The sequence below is a fragment of the Miscanthus floridulus genome, chromosome 8 (assembly GCF_019320115.1).
Source record: "Miscanthus floridulus cultivar M001 chromosome 8, ASM1932011v1, whole genome shotgun sequence".
Classification (NCBI taxonomy): Eukaryota; Viridiplantae; Streptophyta; class Magnoliopsida; order Poales; family Poaceae; genus Miscanthus; species Miscanthus floridulus.
Window position 1 is genome coordinate 5,778,688 of NC_089587.1, and position 25,611 is coordinate 5,804,298.

Sequence of the window (25,611 nt, forward strand, 5' to 3'; positions counted from 1 at the left end):
GAATAAATATTGTAATACTGCAATGACTCTGTAATATGATCCTGCTCGGAAATCGTGGATGATTCGGGGTTCCCCGAGGACACCCGACAGACTTCTTAAGTTACCAGGAACATATGCATAGTTGTCAAAGGTCGTTGGACAGTGACAAGTGCATGTGGGTCCTATAATTTAGGAGGTTCTGCCATAGTGGCGTCTCTACCATGATTCGCCAAAAAAAACAGAACGGATCCCTTCCTCTTGTTTTTTTTCAACTGGCCAATGGTTTTGTAATATTTTGTTAAATATCTACCACAGCTGAAAGCATCTAGGCCCCTAGTTGGGTTTCGATGATTCATGACAATACGTGATTGCTGTGATTAACGTATGTTTTGCAGAAACAATTGAGTTAGGTCACGGTAATGGAGATCGATTGGGCAATCAAAGTTATCATGCCCCTACGATGGAAATCGTTTCGGTTTTCAAAGGATGGACGACAAGGTTAAGGATAGACTAGTTCTAAGTGTCGATTGGAGTTGGAGAGACACTTAGAGTAGTTTAGGACTTTGTTTTTTCTTTGACCGTACTATTAAGGGGGGTATGAACGGGTAGCTTGACTTAGGTGAGTCTAGTGAGTTAGGTGTGGTGCACACTTGTTAAAACTAGCACTAGGTAGCTCCACAACAACCCTTTGATCCTATGGAGCAAACTTCATTCACATATGTTCGAGAGTTGAAAGTGAATGGAGGGTCAAATACTGACCGGACGCTAGCTCAGAGTCCGGTCAGTTCATTTGACCAAGGTGAAAGTGTCTGGAAGTGACCGGACGCTGCGAGGTCATGGTACCGGACGCTGAGGGCCAGCGTCCGGTCGACTCCAGTAAGGTCCCAAAGAGGGAGAATCCTGATCGGACACGTCCGGTCAATGCTGACCGGACGCTGATCAGGTTCCGGTTATTGACCGGATGCTGCTCAGCAAGTGACCGGACTCTAGAGGTCCAGCGTCCGGTCGACATCAGTAAGGTTCCAGTGAGGGGAAAACGTGACCGGACGCGTCCGGTCAACTCATAACCACTGGAGCTCGGGGTATACTGACCGGTGCGTCTGGTCAACATGACCAGAGCGTCCGATCACCCCACAGAGGCACATAACGGTTCGTTTTTCAGCCGGTGTTATAAATACAACCTCCGCTCGTGTGTGGGGGTACTTTTGCTCATTCCAACAGCTGAGAAACACCTTAGAGAGTGTCAAGAAAAGCAAGGTCCTAGTAAGGTGATTGAGATTTGAGAATCCCAAAGAGAGCCCTCATTAGTGAAGATCAAGAGTAGCAAAGTGTGCATCCACCTTCTCATTAGGCTTGTCGTGGTCAAGTGAGAGTTCGTGCTTGTTACTCTTGGTGATCGCCATCACCTAGACGGCTTGGTGGTGATTGGGAGTTTGGTGATCATCCAGAGAGCTTGTGGATGACCCAAGCCAAGTTGTGAGCGGTTGTGGGTGATTCACCGCGACGGAGTGTCGAAGAATCAATCCGTAGAGAGCACTTGATCCTTGCGCGGATCAAGGGGGAGCTACACCATTGCGCGGGTGCTCCAACGAGGACTAGTGGGGAGTGGCGACTCTCCGATACCTCGGCAAAACATCGCCGCGTTCCTCCCCCTCTATTTACCTTGAGCATTTACTTTGAGCATTTACTTTGTGCAATTCAATTCTTGTATTTATATTCATAGAATTGACATGCTAGAGTAGGTTTGGAACTTAGATTGCAAGTCTTTTGTGCGGTAGAACAATTAGAAAACACTATCGAGGCACAAGGGGTTAATTGGACCAACCATAGGATTTAATTATTATAAAGAAATTTAGAATTAGTCCAATTCACCTCCTCTTGGGCATCTTGATCCTTTCAACAGCAATGAGTAATTAGCTTCTTATGATCAATATTGTTGGTAATTATTTCCCCTTACGAAAAACGTGGAGCATCACGGTCACCAAAAATGCTGTTAGTAATTTGTTAAACCTACCAGTAAAGATATGTACGGAATGTAAGTAAAAACCGTAAATAATTCCAAATGCTGCGTAGTCTACGTGGTGATGAAGCAGAGCTGAAAGAGAAAGGAACATGTGGGGTTGACAAACGCCAACATCAACCACACACTGTCACACACGTGATGGAAGCTGAGGATCGAAATCCTCATTATTGATGCTGTCTGGGCCCTGGGAGCAGCAGATGGAGCAATGATTCAGGAATAATGTCCAACACCGTACCACACATATGGGAGGCTGAGACTGAGATGCATGCAGCTGAAATAAGCTAAGCAAACAGGTCGATGCCCCAGAATTTGGCAGGCTGGTTAGTCCGGTAGTTCCTGTCGACGGCCTTCATCTTCTCCATGTCCTCGCCAGAGATGTCGAAATCGAAGACCTCAAAGTTCTCCTGCAGCCTCTCCACCTTGGAGGTCTTGGGAATCACCACCGTGTTCCGCTGCAGACCCCAGCGGAGGACAAGCTGCGCTGGCGTCTTGCCGTACTTCTCAGCCAAGCTCTGCAAATTGTATTGTTTTTTTTAGCATAGCAAATTGTATTGTAGCCACAATGCCAAGTTAGCAGATCGCATTGGCGCCAGAACTGATGATATTGCAAGGTACCCAAACAAAATGCACTCCTATTTGTTAAACAAGGATGATGATTGATAGTCTAGAGCTGTAATGGAGATTTGAAATGACAACCACCTTGACGACAGGGTCGTCGAGGCATGAGACAGACCCAAACCACTCGGTGTTGGCAGTGGAGCCACCCAAGGGGGTATGCGCGGTGACACAGATCCCATGTTTCTGGCAGAACTTGACAAGAGAATCACGCTGGAAGTAGGGGTGCGTCTCGATTTGGTTCACTGCAGGCTTTATCTTGGCGTATGCCAAGCAGTCTCTAGTGAGGAAGATGTCGTAGTTGCTGCACCAGTAACTCTAATTGTTAGTATTGTAAAAAAAGTTGACTTCCTCCAGCATGAAAAAAGTAGAGTGAAAATCTCAAAGCATGTAAAAAATGGCAACAAGAAAATTCTAGCGTAAGATTTATTATATTCGAAATCAGGCTATTTTGAAACTAAACTACTCTTTCAAGACCAGCAATATTCCTAGTACAAAAGGACTGACAAAGACTACTCAATGTCTGCAAACAAGGGATTAGGGAAAAACAACAAACATGATATTGGACTGTATAGCCGACACCCATTTTTGCAGATCCCCTTGAAGACAGACATACAAGATCCAAGTATCCAACACCCTAACAGAGTTTCCATTTCCCCCAAAGAAAGAACTGGGGATCAATGAAAGAACATAAGAAAATGTTAATAGAAACTAAAATCTTTTATGCAGGCGACAACCTAAACTTTAGCTTAACATGATTAATACGTTCATGATTCTGATTAAGCATGGACCAAGGAAAATTACAAGACAAGTAAGCATGCACTTTTCACTAGAAAAGGAATGAAGAAAAAGTGGAGGGTGACAAGAGTAAGCAATGAATTTGCACGCAACCATATGCAATGAAACTGAAGAGATCTGGAAGAACAAAACCATTCTACACTTTGTGCTGGAAAACTTAAGGGAACATATGAACTAAATGCTCCTGTATGTGCAAAACTACGATTACAGTAAGGTCATATTTATCTACTACTTTGTCAAAGTAATGAATCATAATACAAATAAAAATCTCAAATGTCAAACTGGTGCCAACAAAAACAAAGAAAAATGTTGGTTTGGTTTACCTGATTCCAATGCTGCGCACCAGTCCCATGGAAACAAGTTCTTCCATTGCATGCCATGTTGTTTCCAATGAGACAGTGGTATCAATGTCTAGCATGCCATCATCACTGAGGGCGCTAGAAGTTGTGCCAACTCCTGCAGCAATACACATTTCTGTGAGGTACCCACTGAATCTTTCTAAATATTATGTAAAGGGCAAGGAAATTACCTGTATGCCTAGTAGCTACTGGGAAGTGGATAAGATAGAGATCGAGATAATCTAGGTGCAGCTTCTTCAAGCTATCCTTGCAGGCTTCAAGCACATGGCCATGATCTGAGTTCCACAGCTGCAATGAGAACAGATGCCAAATTTTCAATCACATGAAGATTATGGAACAGACTGGGCCCAAAAAAAAAAAACCTGCAGTAGAATGGAAACTCAGAAACATTAGCTAATTAAAGACCGAGTGACATCCTGGTTGAGTCAAAATCAGGCGTTCCAGTTTACGACGAGAACACCACATGCTGGCCATAACACCATAACAATTCCAAATATGCTAAAATCCAGGGTAACAATTGGAATTAAGTATGACTGACTCATTTTCAGTAGCTACTGAATGCTAAATATGGTTGGGAAACCAACCGCTGCAATCCTTTCAACCAATTCATGGGGCATAATTTTAATGGTCACATCCATTTAGAAAGGGCAGTTTTCCAGAATACAGAAGGTAGCATTCTGTAATTCAGATAACCTTGGTTGTGATGAACAGATCCTCCCTCTTGACAAGTCCAGTCTGAAACGCCTCTGCCAGTGCATCACCGACTTCAGCTTCATTTTGGTAGTCAGCTGCAGAGCAAGTTACCAAACACACAGACAGTAAATCACCAAGTAGAAAAAGGAAAACTCCTGTGCCGACACTAGTAGTTGGGACCATGTTAGAATACTCCACGATTGACAAAGAAATCTTAGTCATGGACAGCACAGTGCGGTGTCTAACCATGCCTGCATCATTCGTACTATGCCCATGTTTAGTTCCAACCCAAAATCTCAAAAAGTGCTACAGTAGCCATCACATCGAATGTTTGCGGCCCGTGCATGGAGCATTAAATGTAGACGAAAAAAAAAACTAATTGCACAGTTTGGTGGGAAATTGCGAGACGAACGTTTTGAGCCTAATTAGTCCATGTTTGAACACTAATTGCCAAATAAAAACGAAAGTGCTACCGTAGCCCCAAATTCCATCTTCCTGAAACTAAACGCGCGCTATGAATCAAGTGTTTATCAAGACAAACGGAACAGCGATTGACTAATTGACACACACACTCATGTGGCAGTGGCACTGAAAGAAACATTCAATAATTTGATTGTAACATTCAGACAATCACACAAACCTAGTGTTTGTCTAGACTAAGGAAGATTGATGGACACACAAGCACTCAGAGGCATCGAAAGAAACATCCATCAATTTGATCGGTAGGCATCGAAAGAAACATCCATCAATTTGATCGGTACAGTACAACAGACCAAGAGTGGAAAAGAAACCATGCTCATCTAATCAGCAACACAGCACACCGTGTAACCGCGCCTGAACCATCGTCCATCGATAATGTCAGTCAGTCTCTCAGACAACTATGTACAAATCTGCTGAGTATTTGTACCTAGTTGTCTGACAGAATTACCAAATTCATTTATGTAATCAGCTGGAGACCACGGTAGACACACACAACACCAACAGCGACTGTCTGATCGACACACAAACACACTCATGTGGCAGTGAAAGCAGCACTCAATAATTTGATCGTTCCAGTACAACACAAAAAAATCGCGAAAGGAACATCGCCATTCCTGCGCCATGCGCCATTGAAATGGACGACATGAAAGCGTGATGTCTTAATCAACACGGACTGCTACGGCGTCGAGCGAAACACGGGCGGCCTCGACAAAACTATTCATCCGATTCGTACGCTGATGCCAGCACGGACAGGGCCGGCGATTCGCGGTGGGTGGGCGGTCGGGTTCCGGGGGGATTTCGCTTACCGGCGCAGTCCAAGTGGCGGTAGCCGACGCGGAGCGCGGCGTGGATGAGGCCGCGGACGTCCGGCTTGTCCATCCGCCACACGCCCAGCCCCACCGCCGGCATCCGGTGCCCGCTGCTCAGCGCCACCCCCGCGTCCTTCGCTGCCGCCATGGCGCCCTCCTCTCAGGCCCTCACCTCCCCCGCGCGCGGATGCTGCTGGATTGGCCGGCCGCTTCGCCTCGCTCGTCGGCAGTGGCAGTGGGACTCAAGTGTTTTCTTCTTTTGGTTTTTTGTGTGTGGTTTTTATTCGTTGTTGACTTTTTAATACTTGGATATTCCCGCTTGACGTGGCGTATTCTGAACCATTTACAGTAGGCCGGCCCAGGCCAGCAGGAGGCTGTGCAGCCTGCGAGATCAATTAGGCCCCGTTTAGTTCCGAAAATTTTTGGTTTTTTTGCTATTATAGTACTTTCGTTTTTATTTGGTAAAAATTGTCTAATTATGTACTATTTAGGCTTAAAAGATTCGTCTCACGATTTCTCGGCTAACTATGTAATTAGTTTTTTTTTTCGTCTACATTTAGTACTCCATACATGTGCCGCAAAAATTGATGTGACGGAGAATCTTGAAAATTTTTGGTTTTTGGCTTGGAACTGAACGGGCCTTAGTTTTGGTCCGGGGGCAGGATGTTCCGTGAATAACAATATCTCCATTCGGTCTTTAACACTTGAAGGGTGTCGTGTAGTGCCTACTGCCTATGAATCTATGATAGGAGTTGGAAGGGACAGAGAATTAGACTTCTTCAAAATTAAGGCCCTGTTTAAGATTTTTTTTCTTCAAAATAGCTCTAGCTTCTGGAGAATATTTTGTATTGTAGGAAAGAAATTGTTTTTCTCTATCTCTTTCATAAATGAACTAGAAGCCGATGAAGCCAGAAAACACCGCCTCTAGAGGAGCCAAAGCCGGAAAACCCCCTACAACACACCCCCTAAGAGTGTAAAGTGGAGTCTGTCTTGAGAGCCTATTTGATTTGAAGCTATTCCACTCTTTTTACCTTATTAACGCCTCCTAAACGTCCTAGTATCACCAATTTTTGTAGTATAGACAGCTCCATGGATCTAGAGGTTTCTCTAGTTCATTTTTGTGGAGGATGTAAGCGGTGCTCCATAAACTAGTGTACCTGCTCCATCATAGAGATTTCAATTTGGAAGTAGAAAATAGAGTGAAATTATCCGAACAGACCCACATTTCAAATATAATGTTTAACTGAAAAAACTGGCCGAGTATATAATCATCTCGAGTAAGAATGCACAGTTGGACATCTCGAGTGAACCAATATTCGGGCATTTCAAACAAAACATGATGCATTTTTATTTTGAGCTGTCGAACTAGCTTCCGCAATTTTATATCTTGTGTACGCCACAACACTATTTCGCCTTCCCTAAAGTGCTACAAGTCTATCCTCCTCGACTACATAACGGTGACGGTTGTGTGCAAAACTCTTACAATACAATTTTTTTTTTTTAAAAATGGCCCTAGATTTAGGATAGCTCTGAACTTTTCCGAACCAAACACACAAAACCCGAAGGAAACCGATCACCACCGTGAATTTCCTTGGGCTGCATGTAACGGGGCCTCGCAAGTTGTGGGCTACATTTCCTCAAGGAAAAAAAAAGAGTTTGTGGGCTGCAATTGAATTGGTGTTTCCCCTGCGCTGGGTCGCGGGCTTGGTTAGCTGCCCCCCGGTGCTCGCCGCTCCCGTGATCTCGGTTCGCTCACGAGTTCCCAGTTCCATGGCTGCCTGCTCCAGCTCCATCACCAGGATGGCCGCCTCGGATCCCGCGCCCGCCCGCCCGTGAGTTGGGCCCGGAAGCAATGCAAGCCGCCGTCGGAACGGAACGGCGTCTAGCTAATTAATCTCACAAGCAAAGCTAATAATAAGAGAGCCAGAAATAAATAAATACATTAATTAAGCCGCATATTCTCCGCCCGTCCGGGCGATTCTTTTGCTTAGGCCTGGTTTAGTGGCCAAATTTTGGAAATTGGGCTACCGTAGTACTTTCGTTTTTATTTGGCAATTAGTATTCAATCATGACTAATTAAGCTCAAAACGTTCGTCTCACAATTTTCAACCAAACTGTGCAATTAATTTTTTTTCGTCTACATTTAATGCTCCATACACGTATCGCAAGATTCAATGTGATAACTACTATAACATTTTTTGGAAAAAGTTTTTGGAACTAATCCAGGCCTTACTTGTTGCTGGAGGCCGTCCGGCAATCCCGTGCCTGGCCGCCGGACGCGGGCGAGGCTGGATTCGCGCCGGCGGCCGGCCGGTAATAACTGCGTGCGCCGGATTACCGGAATTACCTGCCTCTCACTCGGACCCGTGACGTCGTACGTATGCGTGCGATGCGATTTTGGTCAGTTGTACTAACTTGTGTCCATCGATCTGCACTCCATAGTCCATTCTTCGACGGTAAAACAGTACGGTACTCCACTCAAGATTTGACCAATTCTAATGTATAATATAATAGATAATATACAACAGGAATACTTTTCACGGTAAATGTAGTGACATTCATTTGCCATTACTATTGATACTTTTTTTTATAAACACGTTCAATTCCAAAATACTCCATAGCCCCTTTAGGGCTAATTTGGAAACTCAAATTCCCTTAGGATCCTTACTTTTTCGAGGGTGGAAAATTCATGGAAAAATAATTTGAATAATTGTTTAGTTCTTCATGGAGGGGGTTTCCATCCCTATGTATGCCTCCCCTTGCTTCCAAATTAGCCCCTAGTGACAACCATGCGCCAAAATGAAAACAATGTTATGACCGAATTTATATCATAAATGTACTCCCATTGTAAAAATCTTTGCACACATAGGGAGAACGCACCCCCTTCAAATTTGCTCTAACTCCGCCCCCTGAAGGTTTCTCTAAGAAAACCTTAATAGCTTCAAAGGGCAAATTTATTGTTGCTGGCTTAGTTGCTTGGAATGGTAAAGATGAAAGAATTAAGTAATAAGTCTAACTGGATTTTAACAAACACTGATGTTGGACTTCTCTTGAAGAAACCTCTAGCCTTGACACTACTTGAATCAACAAGTTTCCCTACGGTTTAGTTGCTCTTAATGCAAATCATACTCCCTCTGTTCTAAATTTTTTTTGTTGATACATATTTTTTTACTATGTATCTAGATATAACATATTTATAGATGCATAACAAAAGATATATACCTAAAAAGCAAAACGACTTACATTGGAAACAAAAGTAGCATACTCCATCTGCCTCAAAAAGTAGCATACTCCACCAAAAGAAAAATAAGACAATACATCTAAAAAGATAGTAACAAACTGGCCTAATCCACAACAACCAACAATGCATACATGCAGGACGAGCTGCTGTGGGCGGCGGCGTGGCTGCACATGGCGACGGCGGCGACGTCGCAGGCCGGCAACTCATCGGACGTGTACCTGTCGTACATCTACTCCAACGGGCACAACCTGGGCGCGGAGCAGGACGACTTCACCTTCAGCTGGGACGACAAGCGCGTGGGCACCAAGGTCCTCCTCTCCAAGGCCTTCCTGCAGGGCATCGGCAAGGGCAAGTCCGACGACGCGCTGCGGCTCTACAAGGCGCACGCCGACACCTACGTGTGCTCGCTCGTGCCGGGCGCCGCCGGCTTCCAGCAGTCGCAGTTCACGCCGGGGGGACTCCTGTTCCAGGAAGGCGACAGCAACATGCAGTACGTCACATCCACGGCGTTCCTCCTCCTCGCGTACGCCAACTCCCTCTCGTCCGCCGGCGGCGGAGTGCAGGTCTCGTGCGGCGGCGGCGTGGTGCCGGCGTCCGCGCTGGTGGCCGTCGCCAAGCGGCAGGTGGACTACATCCTGGGCGCCAACCCGGCGCGGATGTCCTACATGGTCGGGTTCGGTGCGCGGTACCCGCGGCACGTGCACCACCGCGGCGCGTCCATGCCGTCGGTGCGTGATCACCCAGCGCGCATCGCCTGCGACGAGGGGTTCCGATACCTGCACTCGGCGGATCCCGACGCCAACGTGCTGGTCGGCGCCGTCGTCGGCGGGCCTGACGGCAGCGACGCCTTCACCGACAGCCGCGACAACTTCGCGCAGACTGAGCCTTCCACCTACACCAACGCGCCGCTCGTCGGCGCGCTCGCCTTCTTCGCCGCCGGCCGCCACCGCTGAAGCTAATTAAAGCTATCTTGGGACTATCACGTGAGAATGAGATCGATTTATATGATTATTAGCGCCTGCTGCTGCACTGCACATGAGCATGCAGGTTTGGTATTGTGTACCTGGTGTGTCGTGTTTGTGTGAAGCGTGTAGTGTACATGCATCGGCCTCAAAGAGTAAAGGTGCGTGTACTACCTTACTATATGCGGAAATCGTGAGCTTTTTTTAAAAAAATTAAAAAATTATAAAAAATATTTTAAAAACCACATGAATCTAAATAGTCCTTTTGGTCACGCCCTGTGCACTGGCATGACTAAAGTTACCACGTTAGGCTTTGTTTGGCTGCACACAAACACACCCCAATCCATATGCAACAAACTGCTGCTTGCTTCTAGCTACAAGCTAGCCTCTTGTGAGCTCTCGAAACCCGTTTCAGGTTCACGAGTGTCGTTGTAGCAGCCAGTTCGTCGTCGTGGTCCATGCATGCTTGCATGGCTAGTGGCTACAAGCCCGCCCGAGGTCCCGGACTGCCTGCCTCCGCCGCAAGTCGCCGCCGGACGGCGGTCGGCCCGTGACCCGGCCGCAGTTACAGGCAGCAGTTTGACCACTCGGCATGCACATGCACGCCAAAATGCTGCATGTCATGCCATGCACTGCACTGCACTCAACTGCCCCGCAACAGACGCCACCTTTTCAGTTGCTTCCAACGAACAACTACCATACCTGTCGTCTGCTTGCGTGTCACACTATCGCTCCACTAGCCTATATATATTCCACCTGACTAACACCCTGACAGCATGCACTCGCTCCTAGCTGCAAATACGTGCATATCGAGCTAGCTAGCCAATGGCGCCGCCCATGAGGAGGAGCTCTTCCAAGGCCACGGTGGTGTCCCGCCTCGCCCTCGCCGCCGCCGTCCTCTTCCTCACAGCGTGCGGCGGCAACGGTGCAGCGGCGTTCAACTACGCGGACGCGCTGGACAAGGCGCTGCTCTTCTTCGAGGCGCAGCGGTCGGGCAAGCTCCCGGCGGGGCAGCAGCGCGTGACGTGGCGCGGCGACTCCGGCCTGTCGGACGGCTCCGTGGCAGGGGTGGACCTGGCCGGCGGCTACTACGACGCCGGGGACAACGTCAAGTTCGGCCTGCCCATGGCCTTCACCGTCACCATGCTCTCCTGGAGCGTCCTCGAGTTCATGCCCGGCGTCAGCGCCAGCGCCGGCAAGGCCGCCGTGCGCTGGGGTGCCGACTACCTGCTCAAGGCGGCCGCGGCGGTGCCCGACGCGCTGTACGTGCAGGTGGCCGACCCGAACCGTGACCACCAGTGCTGGGAGCGGCCCGAGGACATGGACACCCCGCGCGACGTGTACAAGGTCACGCCTGATAAGCCTGGCTCCGACGTCGCCGGCGAGACCGCCGCCGCGCTCGCCGCCGCGTCTCTCCTGTTCCGGACCTGTGACCCCGCTTACTCCGCCAAGCTGCTACAGACTGCTCAGAAGGTACGTGCTGTGCCTCTGATCCATGCATGATCGAACTCACATGCCTTCCTGCCGGCCTTGCTCTTGGGCAGCGGGTCGGCGTGCCGCCCGTGACGCGACGTGCGTCGTGCTCTGAGGCTCTGACGATCCATCGTCGTCGTGGCGTGGCGTGCGCTTGCAGGTGTTCGATTTCGCGGACCGGTTCAGGGGCTCGTACAGCGACTCGCTCAGCTCCGTGGCCTGCCCGTTCTACTGCTCCTACTCTGGCTACCATGTAAGCACATGCGGCCTGCATTTTCTCTCAGCCTTTTCTGAACTTTTGGGAGCCAATGGCGTAGCAGCTTCAAGTTCAGTTTTAACTGGCCTAATCCACAACAACCAACAATGCATACATGCAGGACGAGCTGCTGTGGGCGGCGGCGTGGCTGCACATGGCGACGGCGGCGACGTCGCAGGCCGGCAACTCATCGGACGTGTACCTGTCGTACATCTACTCCAACGGGCACAACCTGGGCGCGGAGCAGGACGACTTCACCTTCAGCTGGGACGACAAGCGCGTGGGCACCAAGGTCCTCCTCTCCAAGGCCTTCCTGCAGGGCATCGGCAAGGGCAAGTCCGACGACGCGCTGCGGCTCTACAAGGCGCACGCCGACACCTACGTGTGCTCGCTCGTGCCGGGCGCCGCCGGCTTCCAGCAGTCGCAGTTCACGCCGGGGGGACTCCTGTTCCAGGAAGGCGACAGCAACATGCAGTACGTCACATCCACGGCGTTCCTCCTCCTCGCGTACGCCAACTCCCTCTCGTCCGCCGGCGGCGGAGTGCAGGTCTCGTGCGGCGGCGGCGTGGTGCCGGCGTCCGCGCTGGTGGCCGTCGCCAAGCGGCAGGTGGACTACATCCTGGGCGCCAACCCGGCGCGGATGTCCTACATGGTCGGGTTCGGTGCGCGGTACCCGCGGCACGTGCACCACCGCGGCGCGTCCATGCCGTCGGTGCGTGATCACCCAGCGCGCATCGCCTGCGACGAGGGGTTCCGATACCTGCACTCGGCGGATCCCGACGCCAACGTGCTGGTCGGCGCCGTCGTCGGCGGGCCTGACGGCAGCGACGCCTTCACCGACAGCCGCGACAACTTCGCGCAGACTGAGCCTTCCACCTACACCAACGCGCCGCTCGTCGGCGCGCTCGCCTTCTTCGCCGCCGGCCGCCACCGCTGAAGCTAATTAAAGCTATCTTGGGACTATCACGTGAGAATGAGATCGATTTATATGATTATTAGCGCCTGCTGCTGCACTGCACATGAGCATGCAGGTTTGGTATTGTGTACCTGGTGTGTCGTGTTTGTGTGAAGCGTGTAGTGTACATGCATCGGCCTCAAAGAGTAAAGGTGCGTGTACTACCTTACTATATGCGGAAATCGTGAGCTTTTTTTAAAAAAATTAAAAAATTATAAAAAATATTTTAAAAACCACATGAATCTAAATAGTCTTTTTGGTCACGCCCTGTGCACTGGCATGACTAAAGTTACCACGTTAGGCTTTGTTTGGCTGCACACAAACACACCCCAATCCATATGGTTTGGGAGGGATTGGGGTGAATTTGTGTGCAGACAAACAAGCCCTTAACGGCCTCGGTCACGCCAGAGCCTACCCAACCTCTCTCCCTTCTCCCTCCTCTCTTCTCCTCCAACCCAAAATTGAGGACAAAGTCAGCAATGGTGGTCCTCTTCTTAGCCATTCAGATCCTTTGCTTATTAGCTAGCAAATCCACGATGTATTTGTTGCAACGTAAGTTATCCATTCCCCAAAACCATTCCTCTTAAATTTCATGGCAATCATGAGCTGTGATGTTGTGGCTTGAGGAGGCGACATAGAAGTAGAAGACCTGTTGCTCGGAGTAAACATGCGATACTCGATGATAAACGTCATGGGAGTTGGGTAGATCACGCACAATTGGCTGATTAGACCATGTATGCTTGAGGCGACATGAAGATAGAAGAAGACGATGGAGGCGTCCTAATAATCTGTGGTGGCAATGATGACATCACGTGCCTGCCCTAGCCGCATGGTCGAAGAGGTCGATGCTGGTGTGTAGTTGACGCCGAAGATGGAGTAGTGCGCGAGGTTGGCAGACAATGGACGACTCAACCCTGATCTATGATCGGGTAAACCAAAAGGGATACAACTAGCAATAGATACAAAGCTTAGGTACTTCGGAGGAGGATGGGGGCAGAGCCACCCCAGCGTCGGCGAGATCTAGCTGCCGGCCTAGAGAGGTGATAGTGGAGGGGCTGAGGACGGTTGGGCGAGCGAAAGGGCCGGGTGGTGGCCCGGCCAGAGGCGTCCTCTAGCGGCACGCATGGCCCCACAGCGGGCTCCTGGCGTGGAGATCTCAATGGCCTAGCAAGGAGTTGCGGGATAGAGACAACATGGGTCGGTGGTGAGCTCCTGGTGCAAAGCAACAAGAGGGAGTGACAAGGCGGGGCCGAATCCACCCTCCGAGATGCCTGGCAGTGGCGGGTGGGTCGTTGCGGGACGATGTCAATTTCTACCTGGCCAAGGGGTGGTGAAGGTCTCGGTTGACGGTGGTGGAGGAGAGTGAGGGCTTGGAGGACGGGTCAGAGCACATGGTTGGGATGGGTGACTACGATCCTGGTCAACGGACCTGGCCACTCCAGGGAATGACTAGGACGATACAAGGAGGCAGACTATCAATTGCCGCAACCAGACTAGAACGATGACGAGAGCGACAGATCAATATGACGAGCCACCAAAACAAGCTGGCTCTGGCCCCAGTGGAGATCGATCTCCTAGGCGGCGCGTAGTGCGGAAGCGATGTCTTATGCTCTAAATTGGAACTTAAACTCACGATACCATGTAGGAGGATTAGAACTGAGTGAAATTGGATTATTTACATTGAACCTCTTGGACGATATACATAAGCTTTTGCATGACTTGCAGTGTCAAGCCAATACATGGGAGCATAATCCCAACTAAATCTATCCTAGTCGAGGTATATATACTCTAACAAATGGGTGTACGTTCTTTTCTGTGAGCAAAGGATAGTAACACTAGCTATGAACCACTTTGAAGTTATGAGGAACACACACGTTAAATTATAAATTTCATAAAATAATTTTGCAATCCTCACTGATACAAAAAAAGTTTCTACTGTCGGTACTTTATAGATTTTTACGAACTGTCTATGTGGAGGGCCAGTGGAAATCAGCGAACTCCATTATTGAGATCACTTAAAAAGTAATTTTAAAGTTGTAGATATCTTGAGAGGTAATTTTCATCTATCATTAGTACTATCAGTGTCGGTGCGAAAAGTGACCAATAAGTAAATATTTGTAGTTTTGCTGTGCGTTGTGATCGGATGTGGCCTAGCAACACATGATTTATACTGGTTCAGGCAATGTGCCCTACATCCAGTTTCAGTCGGTCGGTGACTTTATTCCTGAGCCCAGGTGCTCGAAATTTGCTGTGGGGTTACAAACGAGTAGGAATGAGAAGGGGGTGTTAGAGACCCGGTCGGACTCTGAACCGAATAGGCGAGAGTGACGGGTGCTCTAACGTGCGCTAAGTATTGGAGCGGTATGCTCTGTGTAACTGTGGGGTTCTAGAATTATTGAGCTGTTTGAGTGCTCAGGTTGTCTAGAGCCAGAGAGAACGTCCAGCCTCTTTTTTTTCGAGAGCCGAGAGAACGTCCCCCAGAGAGGAGAGAGCGCATCCCCTTTTATAGTTGAAGGGGATGGCCTTATAAGTCAGAGAAAGAGAGAATAGATACGTGTGTTACCTAGTCTTGTTGCCCACGCTCTCGGGTACGAGACGGTCGTCGGTGCCCACAATACTATTTATGTCAGACGCATGTGGCAAGCTCTACCGTGTTCGTCTGGTACGGCAAACGTCGGCGCCTACAATACTGTTTTTACTTTGACACGCTTGGAAGGTTGCATAATGCCCGTCTGGCATGGCCTGGTGGCATCGTCCTGAAGGTGCGCAGGGCATGGCAGGGTACGGTCCTCGGTATTGCGGTTGACTTTGAGCGCCTTACCTTATTTGTTTTGCCTGATCTGTGGGCCCTCACCGAGCGGGCGTCCCCGGTCGGTAGTCCCCAATTGGCCCCGACCATGTTGGTCGGGGAAGAATCATGAGCAGAGGTCCAGCGTATCCCCGGTCAGAAAAGGAGGTCGAAGCCAGACTGTGTCCCCACCTTGATCAGGCCTTCCGGTCGGGGACCGGATCGTTGCCCTGGCCTGACATTATGTATCTGGGCCAACCCGGGAGGCGTGCGTTGTCGCAACGCCGTCTGCTAGGCCGAGTTTTTTGCAGGGAAGCGGGTCCATTGGGGACCCCGAGTTTATGAACCCGACAGGAGCCCCCGAGCCCTTTTTGGGACTTCTGTGAAGTCGTGAAGGGGTTGTTTATACTCTTTTCATGAGTGCACCCAGTGAGTGTAAGATCGTGGGTTGCCGTCAAACGAGATGGAGTGCCAACCCAAGCGTCGGGCGCAGCCGAGGGGTCGGGCGAGGCGGAGCGCCCACTCAAGCGTCGGGCACGGCCGAGGGGTCGGGCGAGGCGGAGCGCCTACCCAAGCATCGGGCGTGGCCAAGGGGCAGGGCAAGGCGGAGCACCTACCCAAGCGTCGGGCGTGGTCTAGGGGTTAGGCGAGGCGGAGTGCCTACCCAAGCATCAGGCATGGCCGAGGGGTTGGGCAAGGCGGAGCGCCTACCCAAGCGTCGGGTGCGGCCGAGGGGTCAGGCGAGGCGGAGCGCCTACCCAAGCGTCGGGCGTGGCTGAGGGGTCAGGCGAGGTGGAGCGCCTACCCAAGTGTTGGCATTGCCGAAGGGTCGGGCGAGGCAGAGCGCCTACCCAAGTGTCGGGCCAACCCAAGCGTCGGGCACGGCCAAGGGGCCGGTCTAGTTTCGTGCGTTACCCCATCCATGGTTTCCGCAATCGGAGGGGTTGAGCTAATGTCGCTTGCCTCGATGGCTCGAGTGACGCGTTTGGTGAGCTTAATAATGGGTATGTTCAAGTGGAATCTGGGTCCGTCGTTCGTAACGGGGTTGGCATAGCCCTCATGTGGCATTCCACTGCTCCTTAACCCGCCTCCCAGTAGATGCCCGAGCTGTTCTGGAGATCGACTCAAGTGGCCCACTGGCCACCCCTCGATGGAGATTCTGTGGGCATGGCTCAAGGTCAGGATCGAACGAGAAGGTCGAGATGACCCTATCCGCTTCGGAGCGGATCAGGCGAGGACAACTGGGGCTCATCTATGTTTTCTCCCCTGGCTCTGTTTGACGCAAGGCAGCCTCGAGCCCTTAGCGGGCCTGCTTTCGAACCCTGGTCGGTCGTCGCTCATATCGAATGAGGCGACTACCGCTTCGTGATGCAACGCGAAGCGTGTGATGCAATGATTGCATATGTGATGCTTGGATGTATGGGATGAATGTATGGATGAAATGTATGAATGTATGCATGAGAATGGATGAATGAATGATCATGCACTAAAAACAAAAGGGGTTTTGGTAAGTTACCTCGATGGCTCGAGTGACGGGTTCGGGGAGCTCTTATCGGATGTGTTCGAATGGGAATCCGGGCCCATCGTTCGTGACGGTAGTCGGCATTGCCCGCATGGGGCATCCCACTGGTCTTACCTGTCTCTCAGTAGCCGTCCGAGCCATCCGATTGACTCAGGTGACCCGTTGGTCTCTCCTTGATGGAGATTCCATTGGTGGGCCCTTCCAAACCCTGCCTAGGAAGGTAGGGAGTCGTTTTCGTGCAGTTGCGCATTGTTTCATGTGCCCGGGTTGCGGTAGTGGTGGGCCCTACCTAGGTCACGTCCCGTTTAACCAGGCGACATTTCACCGGGCAGGGCCGTCCCATCAGCTAGGGGCCACGTCCCGCCGCACACCTTCCCTCATTAAATAGGTGGAAGGGAGAGGGTTTTCCTCCCATTCTTTTTGCCTTTCTTCAACTGCTGCCTCTTCTCCTTCCTCTTTTTCGCCAAGCCCGTTCGTTGCACCGCGGTGGTTTCTAGGAGAGAGAGGGTAAAGCGAGGAGAGAGAAAAAACTCACAGATTCGTTTGTAAATCCGAGGTGCGATGTCGAACTGGAGGCCTTCCACCATGGATGAAGAGGTGCTGGCCGCCTTTACGAGAAGGGGCTTGCTCCCGTCAAAGGAGGTGGCGCATTGGAGGGCTCCGTGCTAGGGGAGGTTGTTCCGCAACCCCTGCCAGCGAGGTCATAACCTTCATCGCCTTCCACGTGCGTGGGCTTGGGTATCCCTGCGCACTGGTTCCTGCGCGGGACTCCTCAATGAGTGGGATCTAGAGTTGCAGCACCTCAACCCGACTAGGGTGCTGCACATCGCTGGCTTCATCACCGTATGTGAGGCTTCCTCGGGATGGAGCCGCACGTGGACGTCTTCGAGCCCTGTCTGAGGGGAAGCCACCTAGAATCACGCCGATTGGGGGGTTCGCCTTGCAGAAGAAGTCGAAGCCGTCAGCCCCCACCCCTGCGTACTCCCCCTGTGACTCCAACTAGGGGTGGCATGGCGAGTGGTTCTACATTGGGAACCCGGCAGAGGCGCCATTCCCGATGTTTATCAGAAGAAGGCCGGAGAGGAGGGAGAGCTGGTCATGGGGTCCCGCCGGTCGGCAGAGCAAATTAGAGGTTATTGAGATGGAGCTTCAGAGGCTTGTGCAGCATGGCCTCGATGGGTTGTGGGTCTTCATACCTTCTTCCACCGTCAGGTCACCCCATTGGCGGAGAGAAGGCGACCGATGTGGGAGTACTCCGGCCCGACGGATCCCAACTGCACATTGCCGAAGGAATTGCCGAAGGATGAAGTCTGGAGTCGATTCAATTGGGTGCTGCAACTGAGGGATAAAGACTCCCTCGAAGGGACACCCGGACCTCTTCACGCTACGAAGCTGTTCAATCTCGTATGCCCCCTTTTCCCGTGACCTTTTCCTCCTTGTTTTTGATGTTGTGATTGATTTCAAATTGCCCATTTTGAAGGGACTCTCGGGCTATAAATTTCGGCTGCATCTTCCAAGGGGGCCAGAGGGCATAGCTCGGCAAGCTGCCCAGAGGGAGGCGACACTTGCCAAGAAGAAGAAGAAAGCCGAGAAGGCCTAGAGAAGGTTCAAAAAGGAGAAGGAGATCAGCCAGTGGGTCCAGGCGGGTGAGAGCCGGAGCAACGTGGAGGCAGAGCTTGAGTCAGAGGAGCCCATGGAGATGGGTGGCGATGCGAGTGCCTCCAAGGACGAAGGAGATAGGGTGCTGTTGTGACCTCAGCGGAGCACCGTGAGCCTGCGGCCACATCCATCGGTGGCGGGCATAATATGGAGATGCGTGGCGATGTTCCTGAGTCAAGGAAGCATGCCGCGAGTGAAGATGCCACCCACAAACAAGGGGTGAAGCGGGCGTGGTCGCCGCGCCCTTCAGAGGCATCGTTGGCTCCGTGCCCCCCTGCTCTGAGTGTGGTGGACCACGCCGGTCGGTAGGGGGGACATGATCATTCCCCTGCATCATTGAGGTCAGTGCATGTGCATGACCCCCAATGGGGAGATGCCCCACCAGTTACTCTGCTGGTTCGCAAAAGCTGGCGATCACAGCCGTTCGTGGACCAATTGGGGACTAGCCGGGTTGGCTCCTTCCTCAATCGATACGAGGGGGCACGAGTTGTGACCCATGAGCGGTCCTCGTCTGGTCAGCTCGTCGTCAGTCGGTCAGGGCTTCAGGGCTCGGCCGCTGTCATCTAGGTATGCATTCATACTCCCCTTGTTCTCATAGCTAAGTTTTTGAGTGTGACTAACTCACGCTTGTTTGATAGCAGTCAGGGGCTAGCAGGATTGGGAATCTCCCCACCTCCCATGCGAGAAGAGTGGAGACCCAGCCTGCAATGGGTCTCGATGAGCGATGGAGGAAGCAGGCTAGCGGCGGCGCGACCTTCCCTGCCAGGGATTGCGTCTTCCCCGGCTAGTTGCGAGTACAGCGGCAGCGGCGGCGATGATGGCGGCGATCCCCGTGGTGATGGTGGAGGTTGAGTCAAAGGTGACTCTCGCGGTCCCTCCCCCAATAGCTATGGAGGAGGAGAGGAGGGAAACCGAACTCCCTGCCTCGCCTGGCAGAGGAGCGCATGGTTTGCCTGCCTAGTTAGAGCTGGAGGGGTCAGGAGGAGCCATGGCCAGGCTAGAGGTAGTGCATCTATTGGTGGGCCGTGGAGTCCTGATGGTGAATATCCCCTTCTCCGATGAGGAAGACACTAGGGTGGAGCCGCCGACCATCCCGCCATCTCGAGAGCTGGTAATGATCCGATCGTCGCATGGTACTACGGTGGCTGGATCTTCTAGCGGGTCAGGGGTGACCCATGAGCTGGTGTGGCCTTGCCCCAGTGAGCCGAGAAAGCCCAGTTTGTCCTTCATGATGAGGAGGAGGTGAAGGTCTAGCACCTGCTTGGGGAGAGAGGACCGTCGATGGAGTCTGATCTTGTCCTTACCAAGGTGAGGCTCAAGGAGGTTTGAGCTCATCCATCAAGCCATGACAGTTGACCTGCCACGCGTCATAGAGGTAAGTTCTCTGTGTTTTTGGTGTTGTCCTTGACTCCTTGGCCTTCTGATAGTTATCTCAGCATGCCTACTTTTTGTCTCATAGGATCTGGAGATGATGTCAATCCGTAAGTCCTAATTTCTTTGGGAGGAGCACGGTCGGATGGAGCAGGAAGCGATGGCGTCAACGCGGGTCGACGCGCTCAGGCACTAGCTGGAGTCTGTCCGCCGTGAGTCCCAAGACTGGGTGGCCGAGGTGACAGGAGCACGGGCGATGGAACTGCATGCGGTCGAGCGAGCGACTGCTGCCGAGAGGGAACTCGACGTGGTGAAGGTCCACTTGGTGGAGACCAAGGCGGTGCTTCAGAAGTCTTTGGAGGCTCTAGAGGTGGAGAGGAAGGCCCGATCGGATGCTGAACAAGAAGTGGTTGCGTCCCGGGGGTAGATTCTCGGGGCAGAGGAGTCAAACGCTCGACTGCTCGAGAGGGTGACCCAACAAGAGGAAGGGCTCTCCATTCTTGAAAGCGCCCATCTTGGTATGTGTATGTTCCACCTTTGGTTGATGCCTTGATTTTTTATTTCCTTTGCTTCTGAATTTGTCGTCTTTTTCTAGAACTGGGTGGAAAGATCGGCTCTCTAGAACAAGAGCTAGAGACGGCCAAAGCAGCAGCCGGTCGAGGCGTGGAGGCACTAGCTTAGTCCCTTGAGGAGCAACATGTTCTCGAGGGAGAGCTTGATCAGATTCGCAACATCACTCAGGTGGTCGTCTCTGAGGTATTTGGGTCGGGACCGAGCACCAGTACGCCCGCTTCTAGCTAGCGGAGGTCCCAAACGAAGTTAGGCGCTCATCTCCGACGGCATGTTCTACAATGACAGTAGGGGGTGCTGACCTCGGTGATGACCCATCACCCTAATCTGGACTTCACTGCCATCTATAGAGGGTACACCAGGGGGTGGAGCGTAGATGAAATCCATGCGCTGGGGGAGAGTTTGGTGCCATATGCACAAATGGTCGCCTGAGCAGGTCACCGCGCAATGGGTGATGGAGGCTCATCGTTCGACCATGGCTGAAGACGTGCACTAGGAAGATGTCGTCTAGCCTATAGAGGGAGTGGAGAACTAGGTCAGAGGCGAGCAGTTGTCCCTACCCCTGACCGAGCCGAAACGTCATCCTGACCGGAAGCGAGCTTCCTTCGTCCTCAGTCGAACCATACCATCAGGCGAATGCCACCGGGGGCCATAGTAGAGTTTAGAGTAGAAATAGTCAGTACATGTAAAAGACGAGTTCGTGGGGAAGCCCCTCATGTGAACAGTTTTACATTCATGAATATTTAATTTCATTTTGTGATGAAATCACTTGTGAGGGGAAAGCTTGTCCCATCCGCCCCTTGTTTTTACCCTAGCGTAGTTTTGTTTTTTTTTGTTCTTTCTTTTTTCGCACCTGCTCGTTGCCCCATAGGCTGCAACCTTAAGAACCCAGGCATGGACCCATGAGACTCAGCTGCTCGTAACCATAGGTCATGATGGGGTGTGATTGGTCGAGAGTTCAAAACACAAGTTACGTAGGGTAATCAAAGGAACAGGAATGCCCTTTCATTTGGGCGATGCCCTTCGTTTGGGCAAAAAGTATTACTATATGATAGTAAAAAGGGAGGGTGGTACCGCCCCTCCAGTGGAGCCCCTGAGTGACCCAGGCTGAGAGTGCTCAGGCTGGGGTGCTATAGGAGCAAACGTTGAATGGAAAGAAATGTAAAGACCAAGCTTTAGGGAAGAAACAACGTAACTGTTCGATATTCCATGTGTTGGTGAGAACGTTGCCGTTGTCATCCTTTATCCGGTAGGTGCCTGGTCAGATCACCTCGGTCACCATGTAGGGTCGTTCCCATGGTGGAGAGAGCTTATGTTTGTCCTTGGTGGACTGGGTCCTCCTGAGTACGAGATTACCGACCTCGAGGATCCTCCCCCTGATTTTTCTTTCATGGTACCTGCTGAGAGTTTGCTGGTAGCGAGTGAGTGGATGATGGTCGTCTCACGAGCCTCCTCGAGTAGGTCGACCGTGTCCTACTAAGCCTCCATGGCTTGGTCTCGGTCGAAGGCCTTCACTCTTGGGGCGCCGTGATCGAGGTAGGAGGGCAACACTGCTTCAGCTCCATAGGCTAGGAAGAAAGGTGTGAACCCCATGGATCGGTTCGGGGTCGTTCTCAGGCTCTAGAGGATCGCTGGGACCTCTGCAACCCATCGCTCGGCATACTTATTGAGTTGGTTGAAGATGCAGGGCTTGAGTCCTTAGAGGACCATGCCATTGGCCCGCTCGACCTGACTGTTAGTACGTGGATGTCCGACCGAGGCCCAATCAATCCTGATGCCATATCCATCACAGAAGTCTAGGAACTTCTTCCTGGTGAAGTTTGTTCTGTGGTCGGTGATGATATAGTTAGGAACACCAAAACAATAGATGATGTCAAGGAAGAACTTGACCGCCTCTTTTGAGCGGATGTTGGTGATGGGCTTCGCCTCTATCCACTTGGTGAATTTGTCCACCGCTACGAGTAGGTGAGTGAAGCCGCCCGGGGCCTTTTTGAGGGTTCCGACCATGTTGAGGCCGTAGACTATGAATGACCAGGTGATGGGAATGGTCTAAAGCTCCTGTGCTGGTAGATGAGTTTGCCAAGCATAGAACTGGCATCCTTCACACCTGCGGACAACCTCCTCTGCATCTCGCAGCGTGGTGGGCCAGTAAAAACCTTGGCGAAAGGCTTTCCCGACCAGCGACCTCAGGGCCACGTGATGTCTGCAGATTTCGGTATGGACTTCGAGGAGAAGTTGTTTTCCTTGGTCGGTCGGGATGCACTTCATGAGTACTCCCGACGGGCTCCGCTTGTAAAGTTCATCACCAATGGTGACGAACGACTTGGCATGTCGAGTGATTCATCACGCTTTAGTCCTTTCTAGTGAGAGAACCTCCTCGAGGAGGTAGGCGAGCAGTGGTGCTCTCTAGTCGACCGAATCGAGCACCATTATGGCGATGTCGGCGGGCGATGTCGCCATGAAGGTGCCTAGGTCAGAGCCACCGAGCACTTGGTCAGGGTCGGGGCACGTCGGGAGGTCAGAGCCCCCGCATGCTAGATTAGTGTTGGAGTGCGTCTAGATTGGATCCTCCAAAACATGGGCAGACGGCTCATGGAGATCATTGATGAAGACCCCATCTAGAGACGGCACCCGCCTGGTAGCCAATTTTGTGAGAAAATCAGCGACATCGTTGTCCTTTCAAGGGACATGATGCAGTTTGATCCCTCGGAATTTGTCCTCGAGCTTGCACACCTCCTAGCAATATGCTGCCATGAGGGCTCTTGTAGGAGGACTCCTTCATGACTTGGTCGACGACCAACTCTAAGTCACCGTGGACGTATTGCCACATGGCGCCGAGCTCGATGGTGATGCGCAATCCATTGATGAGGGCCTTGTACTCTGCAGCGTTTGTTTGAGGCTAAAAAATGGAGATGGATCGCATAGTAGAGCCTGCTCCCATCTGGGAAGATCAGAACCACTCTAGCCCTCGAGCTGGGCGCCATGACCGACCCATCGAAGTACATCATCTAGTACTCATGGGTGACGTCAGGGGTCGAGAGCTGGACTTTCGTCCATTCGGCAATGAAGTCGGCGAGAGCCTAAGACTTAATAGCAGTGCGGGGGATATACCTGATGTCATGGCTCATGAGCTCGAGAGCCCACTTGGAGATCCATCCCATGACATCATGATTGCATATGATGTCTCCAAGTGGGTATGAAGTGACGACCATGACTTCATGGTCGGTGAAGTAGTGTAGGAGCTTCTAGGTCGCCATCAGCATGTTGTATAGAAGCTTCTATAGCTAGAGGTATCGAACCTTGGTGTCGGTGAGTACCTGTAACACCCTAGGTGTTAGCCTTGCATAAATTGACTTGCATTGCATAAGCATGAGCATCAAGCATTCATATTTATGCTTTTACATTTGAAACATATGAATGAAACATACGAAACATGTCTTGTTATTTCATGTTTTCTTTGTGTATGCTTATGATCATGAGTGAATAGGTGTAAGTAGTTGATGTGAGTCACTAAAACATATTAGCTACACTTATGATGACTAGTGGAACAATGTTCATGAAGATCATTTTGTCTAATCCAGTACTTAAGTGAGGCTATGTGTGTTGAACTGGATAGCCCTATGTGTGACCAATGCATGAAATGAGTGTGTGACCTTGCAATTAGCTTAAACATGTCTAGAGCACCATTATGAACAACTTTGATATTCATGGTTAAGGGTAAATAGGTCATTAGGTCAGAGTTCAAGTACAAGTCATCCTTTGAATGTAACATGTTTGACCAAGTTTGAACTGCATGCTATAGACTTTGCATGAAGGTGGTCACTAAAGCAAAGTTGTAGTATTTGATGTGGGGAACAACTTTTATGTTTGTGTCATAGACTAGTTTAGCTCCTAACATGCTTGAAATTGGCTTCCAAAAATCAGGTTTTCACTGTTTTGAGCACTTAGGAAAAATTTTACAAGTGTTTGACGCCGGTGGCACCTCCGCTAGGTCTTAGGTCTCGCCGGTGGCACCAATCGAGTCGCCTCATCGCGGAGAGCACGCCGGTGCTTTCGGTGTCGCCGGAGGAGCCACCGTCGGCGAGTTTCGCCGTTGCCGCGCCGTCGAGTGAGCCGTCCCCTGTTTTTCTTGTCGTCGACGCGTGGTCCCAGCTGACGTGTAGGTCCCGCTTGCCAGTGACCGTTGAGCAATAGGATAGTGCAAATATTCCAGGTTTCTATGCTGTTTTGTAATAATTATATCTCCACTTTTGTAGCTTCAAAAATTGTGAAATAAATTTGGTAGTGTTCCTTAGGAAGTCTAGCATTTAGGAAAAATATAGTCTTGATAACTACAGTAGAAATTTTGGAAGATTTAAATGGAAACTTGAAAGGTGTTTTTGAATGCATGCAAACTTATTTATTTTATATCTAGAGTTTTTGTGGTCCAAAAATTATGAAATTTTGTGGGTAAGCTATTCTTGCTTAGTAGAAGCTCTGGTAAAAATTTAAGAGTCATTGCATGTGTGGTTTTTGAGTTATAGATTTTCCTTTTATCATTGATTGATACTTGTGTAAATTTTTGTAAATTATCTAGGAATCCTATGACCATGAAATTTTGTGGAGAGTATCCCAGTACCTTAAGGATGTTGGGAAAAATATGAAATCTGTTGCTTGACACTTTTAACTAAGGTTTTCTATTGATGCCTTTTTAAGCACTTATGCCTTATCATTTTTGTGTAGGCTATTTTACTTATCCAAATGCAATAAAATTTTTATGGTAGTCTACTTAGAGTAGTACTATGCTACTGTAATTTTCTCAGATTTTTATGACCACCAGAAATATATGTTGCTGTGTAGCCCTAGTTTAAAATGAAATCAAATGATCTTCTTTAATGCGAGTTTAGTTAATAATGTTCGCTTTGGTGTATCTTTGAAGCATCTTAGTTTGCTGTGGTGATTTGGCATGTTAGTACAGTGGTTGTCATAGTAGATAGTAGTACATGTTCTTGGATGATGTTGACTACCTTGTAGAAGAGCTTTGCTACTACTATGTCCAATGAAGTTAAACATGGTCAT

At 50.5% G+C, this 25,611-nt stretch overlaps 3 protein-coding genes across 3 annotated transcripts; 2 read left to right on the top strand and 1 right to left on the bottom strand.

Annotated features, from left to right (window-relative positions):
- Nucleotides 1–2,138: 2,138 nt before the first annotated feature.
- Nucleotides 2,139–6,027, bottom strand: LOC136470978 (NADP-dependent D-sorbitol-6-phosphate dehydrogenase-like). The gene is made up of 6 exons (XM_066468709.1): nt 5,754–6,027; nt 4,468–4,562; nt 3,945–4,062; nt 3,739–3,871; nt 2,702–2,921; nt 2,139–2,514 (listed from the first exon to the last, which is right to left on the bottom strand). Exons 1-6 carry the CDS (start codon nt 5,902–5,904, stop codon nt 2,284–2,286), a joined length of 948 nt encoding a protein of 315 aa, XP_066324806.1. The 5' UTR covers nt 5,905–6,027; the 3' UTR covers nt 2,139–2,283.
- A 3,101-nt stretch (nt 6,028–9,128) lies between these two features.
- LOC136468475 (endoglucanase 4-like) lies at nt 9,129–9,950 on the top strand. The gene has a single exon (XM_066467037.1). The coding sequence runs from the start codon at nt 9,129–9,131 to the stop codon at nt 9,948–9,950; it is 822 nt and encodes a 273-aa protein (XP_066323134.1).
- Nucleotides 9,951–10,784: 834 nt separating this feature from the next.
- Nucleotides 10,785–12,625, top strand: LOC136470980 (endoglucanase 4-like). The gene is made up of 3 exons (XM_066468710.1): nt 10,785–11,432; nt 11,593–11,685; nt 11,810–12,625. Exons 1-3 carry the CDS (start codon nt 10,785–10,787, stop codon nt 12,623–12,625), a joined length of 1,557 nt encoding a protein of 518 aa, XP_066324807.1.
- The last annotated feature ends 12,986 nt before the right edge of the window (nt 12,626–25,611 follow it).